Genomic DNA, 11,045 nt, shown 5'->3' with positions numbered 1-11,045 from the left:
TGGTAAAAGATTTTTACTCCAACTTTTAAGACAAATGGGTCCTAAGATTCTAATATATAGAAAGGTGACTACAATCAACAGTATCATTTTGTACTAATGAAATTTTCTGAGAGTAGCATTGTGTTCTCATCAAAAAGAGCTATAGAAAAAAACTTGATGCATTAATTGTTGAAACCCATTTGTAATGCATATACTCAATGATTATATATGATATATTTCTATATAAGCACACTGCACACTTTAAATATATTACAATTTTATTTTTAAATTAATTATACATTTATAAATATTGAGGTAGGAGGGTAATATAAAGATATAAGGAAAATTATGATTCCCATTAAAAAAATCACATCTTGAAAAATCTAGCAAAATACATCTATTGGCAATGATTTATATGTCAAATAGGAATTCTGGGAGAACCGTTAGGGAGGCATGCAAAAAATCCCAAATTGTAAGAAATTGAATGAGACCAGAGTCTACCACAGGAAGTCTGAGCCTTGTCAATGTTTCTGGCGCCAAGGGGAGGACCATGAGTGCTTTGTGAGCAGGTACCTTGGAGGATTCCATTGAGTGGACTCTGCGGTTCATTCAACTGCTCTCCTGAAGCCCAAACAGTACATGCTGCTTCACTAAAGTTTACATTTATCTCTACCTACCCATCTTTCCTTTTGCCTCACGACCAACCCACCCAATACTGTCTATTGATCAGGGATCTTCGAGCGGCACACAATTCCACTGGTTCCAGTCACAGGGCATGGGGATGTGGTGAAGATTGCTACTCATTTTCTGTATGATTTTGTTGTCTTTTGCTGTGTGGTTATATAAAGGGAAGCCAAGGTTGTTCAGAATCTGAATGAACTCATATAAGGTGTGAGAAATGAGACCCTGGGCTCGGTACTCAGGCACAGTGCCTCCCATTCGTATCTCTCCGGTCTGGTCCATCAGGGACCAGGATGCAGGGGTCCCCTCTGGCCCCAATAGGCAGATTGTGGGGAATTTTTGGATACAGCGTTCAATGAATCGCTGACTCCTTTCATTGCCTCCAAAATACCAGAACTTATTCACCAAGGCAGCGTGGGTAACATCCAGGGACGAGCACTTAAACATCTCTTCATTACTGTTGAGAACAAGAAAAAAGAATCACCTATTATATCATATATACTATGTGATAATATATTAATTTTCTAAATATTGCCTAATCAGATAATACAAATAAAGGCACGGGTAAAGATACAGGTCCTGTAGTCAGACTGTCTGGATTCACAATCTGACTAGTGGTGTCATTTTTTTGTTTGGGGGCCACGCCATTTTAAACACTGCTCAGGGATTACTGAATCTTTGCTCAGGGATCACTCCTCGTGGACCGCAGGGTACCACATGGGGTGACGGGGATTTAACTCTATTTGGCCACATGGAAAGCAAGTATTCTCCCTGCTGTACTATTTCTCTAGTCCAGTTGATTCATCTTGAGCAAGCAATATAATGTCTCTGTCTCCACTTCTTCTTTACAACTGTGACTTTCATAGAATCTCTGATTAAAGACAGACATGTCTTTAAAAGCTTGATAGGTATCTAAAATGATATGTTGTATAAAAAAATAAGAAGAATGATATGTGATATAAAAAACATAAGAATTCCATTAGAATTAAGTATTGTTCTAGACATTACTTGCAACTTGGGTTAACATGAGGAAATTGATGTCACCCCATTTTACACAAACAAAAAAATTTATACAAAAGCACATGATGAAAGGCCAAAAGCACAGGTGAGCAAATTGTAAAGTCAGGACTTCTTTTTTTTTCCTTTTTCTTTTTGGATCACACTCAGCGATCCACAGGGGTTACTTCTGACTTTACACTCAGAAATTACGCCTGGCAGTGCTTGGGGGACCATATGGGATGCTGGGAATCAAACCTGGGTCAGGCACGAGCAAATCAAACACCCTACTCGCTGTGCTATTGCTTCAGTCCCATAAAGTCAGAACTTAGAATCACTGAATCTTGGAATGTCTGGAGAAGTCAGAGAGCCCTAGGTTACGTGGGAAAGCTGAAGTTTAGAGGGCACAATTGTTTGGATTATGTGTGACCTCTCAGTTACAGAAGTCAGAGGTTCAGGAGGTAACCAGGAAAGATTCCACACAGTGGAAATGGAAGCTTCAGTTACGCTTTTAATTACCCACATGACTTGAACAAGTATTTCATCATCTGAGTCTTTATATTGGCAAGGAAATAGGAATAATATCTCCTGTCCTATATGTTCAAAGGAAGGCAAAATCCCAAATGATATTATGGACTAGGAGGTACTTTTTAGATATAGTGTGAGATATAATGTGAATGAATCATTTTTTTTTTCTGGGAATATTACCAGGGCACTCTGGGATTTGGTTTCTACAGGTAAATTACTCCCATTGTTGTTCAGTTTTGTTCACGAGTGACTGGAACTCAGTGAAGGGACATATTTAATTTATAGTTTGTATTATACTCAAAGTGAATCAAGAAAAATCAATGGTATTAGAACATGAGAACTGACATGATCAATATTATCTATTAAAAACATCTCTCTAGAAATTGATTGAAGGAAATAAAGAGTGAATGAAGAGAATCTTACTACAAACTCACATTGGCTTGGGTCTGCCAGACTTAAGAGGTAAATTCTTTGCTTCCAACAGGGAAGGTAGCAGTTTCCCTGCAGTTTCGGGAAACATATAGAGAAAGCATTGTGTATGCTTGATCTTAACCAATTTTGTTCTTGCAAGATTCTGCATCACCTCATTCAGGCTGGATTGTGTACCTAGAGAGGTTAAATGAGAGAAGCAATTGGTTATTACATGCTACAGGAATGTTCCTGACAAAACATGCAAGGATTACATTCAAGCAATCTTGCTTCCAATGTCACTAATAATCGTATGACCAGGGCCATATCATTCCTTGAACATCTTTTTTTCTTATGCAAAATATGCGGTAGAAATTTTCACTGAATTACTGGAAATCAACAGAAATGTGGTATTTAAAAATTAGTAGCCAATCTTGCACGTGTAGACATTTTGTACTTTAGGCACTTCTGTAGTTCTCTTTTTGGTTTGTGAGAAAATTGAGATCAAGAGAATTCTCTTGTCATTTATAAGAGAACAAATCAAGAAACTGATAATGCAAGGACGTGACCACAGGAGTCTGACTCAGAGGTCACACTCATAATCACAGTAGCTGTCTTAAAGATGTTCTTTAGCAAACTAATTTTCATTATTATTCTGGGACTACGAGACCAGATAGAGAAACACTACTCTACTCCCACACACAAGTTCCTAAGGAATCCTCACTCTGTAAACAAGCTCTATCATGAATATTCTGATGATAAATGGCATTACTCACATCTCTTTCTATCAAATTCTAGGCTCAGTGTTTAAATTCAAATTCACTGAAGAGATGATGGCAGTTGATACAAAGGATGAACATTAAGTTGTGTCTGGAGTTTGGTAGAGGAAGCTAAAGTTTGGAGAGGGATGGGGTTAGGATAAAAAACTACCTTGAAGGTGTAGCCAGGAGCTGTTCTAGTGGCCAGCACATGTCCTAGATGTCTTACTTACTCTGGATCTGCAAATGTTGTTTCCAATTGATGACATCTGGTGTTTCAAGGATTTTTTGGCAGTGCTCTGGATCCTTAGAATAGATCTGGTAAGTATTGGTGTAGTGATCAAAATCATCTATCATCTCCTTTTCGATGGGGAAATAAAGAATAAAGCATGTTGGTTATATAAGTGATTAGAATCCTTGTGACTATTTTGTTATTTTTATAAACTTAAACATTGATGCTTTTCCTCATGTACTGTCCTTATTCCTGAGCATTTTACATCATGAGACAAGATTTAATCAGATTCAATTTATGGGTTAGGAAAATTTGGGAAGGTACATTTTTGGGGTATATTTTCACAGCATTACACACTTGTAATTTACTTACTGACCTGTGATTTCTTTGAGGTGCCACAGATTTTTTTTTTCTTTTTGGGTCACACCCAGCGATGCTCAGGAGTTACTCCTGGCTCTGCACTCAGGAATTACTCCTGGTGGTGCTTGGGGGACCATATGGGATGCTGGGGATCGAACACAGGTCGGTCGCGTGCAAGGAAAATGCCCTACCCACTGTGCTATTGCTCCGGCTCCAAGATGCCAGAGATTTTTAAGGTCAGTTTGCCCTCACAATAATTACCTTCTGTGTTCCCAGTCTGCCACTTTGCCAAGTACATGGCCTGCATGTACTAAAATAGAAGTCATTCATCCTATGTTTGGCATCTTACCTGTTTCTGAGGGCTGATAACCACTGTGTTAAAATCAGGCCACTTGTCCACAAGAGCTTTTAGATTGAATGGGTTTCCTTGATTCATGTGAAATACAGTTCCATAAACCTGAAGAATCCCCCAAAAGGTAAGAAGGAGAGTTTAAGAGAAAGGAACCAAAAGGTGTGTCTTGTTATTTGATCAGGAAAAGGTTTGCTTTTATGAACTCAGGTCTGTAACTAATAAGGCACCTAGCTCACGGTAATATTCTACTCCTTTTTGCAACACATGTTATTACAAAAACAAAAAAACTCTATGATGCAAGATTATTACAACTCTTTATAAGATTTCTGTCTCACCCCAAATGAAACTTAATTCTTTGGAGTTCAATGAAATAGAACATTTTTTATTTTGACTATTCTTAATCTTATTCTTCATTTCAAAGAAAAATGGTCGAATTTTTATCATGTGCTTGTAGTTGTAGTTAGGAAGAGTAAATTAAACATTAATGTTAGTCTCAGTCAATTTTCAGTTCTGGCAAAACTTCCAGTGTTATATAATATAATCACTGGTAGGGCATAAGGGAATGCTTTTTTAGTCAACACACAGCAAAGATCATAGGGAATTAAAATAATGTCATTGCTATTCACTAATGGAGTGACCTTGGCCAATTTAGGATAGATTAAGCCTTCAAATTTTGGGAAAAAATAATAAAACCATCTTGCAGAGAGTTATGTGAACTGTATGAGGTGCAAGATTAATAATCCATGTCTGGCACTCAAGGAATGCTCACTTTCCTACTTCTTTCAGAAGTTTTCCGAGAACTGCAGTTAATGGTGTTTTATTTCTCCTAAGAATTATCCTCTCACCTTTAAGGATTCTGGTAGGCTCTTTATCAAATATTTCTCTAGCATCTGCAGCATTTGTGGGCCTTGTAAGTGAAACATTTCGGCAGGTACTTAAATCTGGATAGAGACTCTAAAACAAAACACAAAGAACATTCAAATGAATAGACCAGAAATGAAAGAGGCAAAGTATAACATACTTTATAAATATAAAGGATCATAGAAACTCTGAACACTTTAAACATCAATCTGGCAACAAATTACACAACTTAAAAATGAGCAACTTGTTGGAAATACGTAACATACCAAGATGATCAGGAAGAATTTTAAAATCTCAATAGACATATCAAGAGTAAAGAAAATGGAATGGGAAATTGAATGTAATCAAAGTAAAGAGAGAGTAAAGAGGAAATCATCTGCCACACAGGCAGGGAAGGGTGGAATGGGGGGTTCTCGGTGGTGGAACATGTGCACTGGTGAAGGGAAAGATGTTTGATCATTGTATGATCGAGACTTAAACCTGAAAACTTTGTAACTGTTCTCACGGTGATTCAATAAAATTTAAAAAAACTAAAAAATTAAATATACTATTTATTACTATTAGGTGAAAAAAAAAACTTAAGCCTGCCCTCCAAAAAAGAATATGGAATGGGAACTAAAAATTTACCTCATAGTAGAAGTCAAATTTAGATGACTTTATTACCAAATCTTACCAAACAAACAAAAAAAATTCAATCCCTATTACTAAACTCTTTAAAATATTGTAAAGAAGGAAAACTTCAAAAAAAATTTATGAATCTAACAGTCTAATTCCAAAACTGGACAGTAACATCAAACATAAAGAAAAGTATATGCATTTTTATAAAATTATATGCAGGAGTCTCCTGACCCCGCGCCTGGCTGTCCTCACAGGGGCCCCTTGGAGACTGGTGGGTTGAGTTTTCCTGTCCACCCTGAGCAGAGCCCTGGCAGCTGAAGACCTCTGGGACCAAGCCATAGCCATGCTGAGACCGCTCTCCACATGCTAGGACGAGCCTCATGCATGAAGGAACCAGCAGAGGAACCCAGGTGTGTGGGACTCGGGGCTGAGATCTCCAAGCCTGCTTGGTTTGGGATTGGGCCTCCTCCACCCAGATCCCCCCATCTTCCAGTAGCTAGACAGTTACACCCACCAACTTCCATGTAACCATCAACGGCTAAGATCCAGAGACTATAAAACCAAGCTCCCAGAAGCACGTGGCTGCAAATGTGGTGTGCAACCTCTTATTGTCTAGTTCTCACTCTCAGAGAACCCAGCAGGCTACCAAGAGTATCCTGCCCTCATATATGCCTGACTGGCAACACCTGTAAAGGTGAATAGAGGCTGCCCCAAAGGTCTCCATCCCTCTCGGAGAGCCCGGCAAGCTACCGAGAGTATTCCGCCTGCACAGCAGAGCCTAGCAAGCTACCAGTGACATACTCGATATGCCAAAAACAGTAACAATGATGGTCCTCTTTCTCCTGACCCTGAAAGAGCCCCCAATATGCCATCGGGCTAGACTAGCACGAGACAGGGATGAATGGAGACGTTACTGGCTCCCGCTCGAGCAAATTGATGAACAACAGGGTGGTAGTGATAGTGATATGCATTAATCGATATACCTTTCATATATCTGATAAACACAGATGCAAAACTAGCAAACTTAATGCAACAGCACATTAAAAGAATCATACAGCATTATGAATTGGGAATTATTCCAAGGAGTCAAGAACATTTCAACATATGCAAAATAATTAGTGAGACATCACATAAAATAAAGGGAGATATAAAAAATTTAGAGAATATTCAACATCTATTTATGACTTTTAAAAGTAGCACTTAGCACTGTCCTCCCGTTGTTCATCAATTTGCTTGAGCAGGCCCAGTAACGTCTCCATTGTGAGACATTTTACTGTGTTTGGCATATCCAATACATCACGGGGAGCTTGCCAGGCTTTGCCGTGCAGGCGAGATACTCTCCGTAGTTTGCCGGACTCTCCGAGAGGGGCGGAGGAATCGAACACGGCTCGCCTGGCCGGCCATGTGCTAGGCAAATGCCCTTCTGCTGTGCTATCGCTCCAGCATTATAACAAATATTGTAAATGAACTAAATGGAAGATAAAATTTGTTACATAAAAATCTGCTACATTTGTATATATACACAAAAATAAACTAACAGAGAAAGCCTAAAAGTAATGTCATTTATAATCTCATCAAAGGGAATTAATTTCCTAAGAATAAATATAACCAATAATTAAAATACATTTGCTCTTAAAACTATAATAGCTTGCTGAAATAAATAGAAGATGTAAAGAAATGATACAACTCCTGAGAATATATCCCAGAGAGGCAAAATAAGTACAGTCAAAATGACATTTGCACTTCTGTGTTCATTGCTGCACTATTCACAGTAGCCAAAATCTGGAAAAAACCCGAGTTCCCGAGAACAGATGACTGGTTAAAGAAACTTTGGTACATCTACACAATGAAGTACTATGCAGCTGTTAGAAAAGATGAAGTCATGAAATTTACATACAAGTGGTACTACATGGAAAGAATCATGGTAAGTGCAATGAGTCAGAAAGAGAGGGACAGACATAGAAAGATTGCACTCATCTGGGGAATATAAAGTAACAAAATAGGAGACTACACCCAAGAATATCCAAGATAAGTAAAAGGAGTTTCACTACGTGGCTTGGAGGCCAGCTGCACACGCTAGGGGAAAAGGCAGCTCAGATAGAGAAGGGAGCACCAAATAAAGGGTGTTGGGAGGATCCTCTCAGGATGGGAGATGCATGCTGAAAGTAGACTATAGACCGAACATGATTGCCACTCAATGCCTCTTTTGCAAACCACAGCACCCAAAAGGAGAGAGAAAACTAAAGGGAATGTTGTGCCACAGGGATGGTGTAGGATGGGTGGAAGGGGGGTGGAAGGGATACTGGGAGCACTGGAGTTGGAGAATGGGCACTTGTGGAGGGATGAGTATCCAATTGTTGTATAACTGAAACCCAAGCCCCAAAAATTGTAAGTCTACAATTGTACCACATGGTGTTTCAATAATAACAAAAAGAAAAAAAAATGGAAAGAAATTCTATGCTGAAGAATTGGAAGATTTAGCAATTTTAATGGTTGTAGCATTTAAAAAGAAGAGTTTATTTGTAACTACAAATATACCCCAAGTAGCTAAAATAGTCATGGAAAAAAATAACAGTAACTGAACTATTTTCCAACTTCAAGATAGATACAAAGTGATAGTAATCAAATTTGCATAGTATAAAATTAAAAATAAATACACTGACCAAAGTATCATAATTGAGAGCCCAGAAATAAACCTACATATATCTGTGAAACAAATTCATGACAAATAACCAAGAGCATGCAATGTTTTAAAGAAAAGTATTCCTGTTTGATGAAACTGGAAATCTGGGCAACTAAATGCTCAAGAATGGAAATAAAGCATTATCCAACACTATACAGTAAGTGTTCACTTAAAATGGATTAAAGACTTGAATTTAAGACACAGAAACACAAAACTTATATCCCCAAATTGGTGACATGCTCCTTAACATTGGCCTTAGAGATGCAGTTGGGATTCTATTCCAAAGGCAGGGGAACAAAAGCAAAAATAGACAAATGCTACACCAAACTTAATAGCTACTGTACAAAGAAAGAAATTCTAAAATAAAAATCCACTGAATGGAAGAAGGTATTTTCATATCACATGTGAAAATCATACAAGAGACTAACATCCAAAATGTCATTGAACTCATAGAACAGAAAAAAAAGAAACATGTTTATTTAAAATGGGTGGAGGTGCAATAACTTTGTATATGAAAATCATAAATTGTGGCCAGATAGATAGTATAGTGGGTAAGGCTCTAGCTGTTGCATGTAGCTGACCTGGGTTTCATATCCAGCAGCACATATGGTGTCGTAAGCATCACCAAGAGTGATCCCTGAGTTCTGAGCTCTAAGAACAACTGGTTGTGATCCCTAAGCCAAACCAAACCAAACCAAACCAAACCAAACCAAATATAAACAAAACAAAAGTATATTAAACAACAGCCCCCCTCCCCCCCACCCAGTGTTAACACTATTAAGCTATGCCACCTAAACTAGACTGAAATTTTTTGGTTGGAAGGAGGGCTACAAAAATTAACCCAATTGAGTTCAGGGATCAATTCTAGTGGTGCTCAGGGACCATATATAGAACTCCAGTCAAGTAATTGGAGGCAGGCACAGCAAGTGCTTTAACTGTTGTATTATCTCTCTGCCCCTACAATCATTTCTCTTTAAGTCGAGAGAGGATCTGAAAAGACAACTCTTCAAAGAAGGTGACCAACAAGCATATGGAAGATGTTCATCACTTGTTAGGGAAACACAAATCCAAACAACAGTGAGAAAGTTCACTCCTGTGAGCATAGCTGTCACTGTCAGTCCCATTGTTCATAGATTTGCTCCAGCGGGTCCAGTAACATTGTGAGACTTGTTACTATGGCTATTATGGGAAAAGACAAGAAACAAATGTTGGTGAGGTCTTGGAAAGAAGGAAACTGATATACTTGTGAGAAAGTAAACGGGTGAAGACTTTAATGAAAACAGTATTAGGGTTCTTTAAAAAATTAAAAGTTAAATTCCATATAATTGAATGATGCCATTTCTGAGCATTTCCCTGAAGAAAAACAAAGCACTAATTTGAAGCTGAATACCCATCCCCACATTCAGCACAACTTTATCACAATAGTCAAGAGCTGGAAACAACCTAAATGTTTATTGACAGATGACTGAATAAAAAATTACTGGATAAAAAATGTATTATTTGTGTATTTGCAATTTTATCCAGATTCTCTTCTACTGAGAGAAAAAGATGAAATCCTGCACTTATAGCTGCATGGTTGAAACTAGAGGCTATAAGGCTTAGTGAAATAAGTCATTCAGAGACAGATGATGTTAGATTTTACTCACAGGTGAACAATGAAGAAACTATACTCATAACACACAGAACAAAACTCACGGAACTATACAAAATAGTGGTTGTGAGAAAGGAAGGGAGTGAGACAGGTGGGTAGTTTAGATTGCAAAAGAGATCAATTTTAGAATGAAAGATGGAGACTACTTTGGGAGGAGAAATTAATGTAATAGCTATAGATTTTGCTAGACAATGCTGTATATCTTAAACCTTTGAGCCATTTAATAATTTAACAGTATTGCATAATAATTTGGCGCTGGAGCGATAGCACAGCGGTAGGGCGTTTGCCTTGCACGCAGACAATATGGCTGACCCGAGTTCGATTCCTCCGCCCCTCTCGGAGAGCCCGGCAAGCTACGGAGAGTATCCCGCCCACACAGCAGAGCCTGGCAAGTTACCCGTGATGTATTCGATATGCCAAACACAATAACAACAAAGTCTCCAATGGAGACGTTACTGGGCCCGCTCGAGCAAATTGATGAACAATGGGAGGACCGTGATTACTGTGCATAATAATTTAATACAATAATTTGATATCATTAAATACTAACTTTTACTGACTTTTAGTAAAGTAAGATAGTTTTTATTGAACAATATTTAGAATGATGTGAGGGGAGAGAAAGAAGAAATGTGTGTTCAAGAGGGAACAGGAAAATGAAATAGAGCACCTGGGTAGAGTGATCTTAAAGAGTTTACCTTGGGACTGAAGAGAAAGCACAGTGGGTCAGACACTTAACTTGTACACAGCAAACTTGGATTTGATCACGGGTGCTGCATATGATCCCTCAAACTTGGCCAGGAGTGATTACTAAGCAAAGAGCCAAGAGGAAGCCCTGAGCAAAGTCTAGTTTGACACACAAAACGAAAACAAAAGGGAGAAAAAGTGTACTCTGACCTGTTATTTCTAAAAATTGCTGAGTCAAACTACTTAAAAGAATT

General features: G+C 38.3%; 1 protein-coding gene across 1 annotated transcript; it reads right to left on the bottom strand.

Annotated features, from left to right (window-relative positions):
* Window positions 1–262: 262 nt before the first annotated feature.
* On the bottom strand, window positions 263–10,836 carry LOC130045927 (glycine N-phenylacetyltransferase-like). Its single transcript, XM_056138812.1, has 6 exons — window positions 10,803–10,836; window positions 5,140–5,248; window positions 4,292–4,399; window positions 3,584–3,710; window positions 2,619–2,790; window positions 263–1,117 (listed from the first exon to the last, which is right to left on the bottom strand). Exons 2-6 carry the CDS (start codon window positions 5,215–5,217, stop codon window positions 706–708), a joined length of 897 nt encoding a protein of 298 aa, XP_055994787.1. The 5' UTR covers window positions 5,218–5,248; window positions 10,803–10,836; the 3' UTR covers window positions 263–705.
* Window positions 10,837–11,045: the final 209 nt, after the last annotated feature.

Source organism: Sorex fumeus, unplaced genomic scaffold, assembly GCF_029834395.1.
Source record: "Sorex fumeus unplaced genomic scaffold, SorFum_2.1 ptg000007l, whole genome shotgun sequence".
Lineage (NCBI taxonomy): Eukaryota > Metazoa > Chordata > Mammalia > Eulipotyphla > Soricidae > Sorex > Sorex fumeus.
The sequence above is the reverse complement of the archived record's forward strand: the minus strand, read 5'-3'. Positions and strand labels throughout refer to the sequence as shown.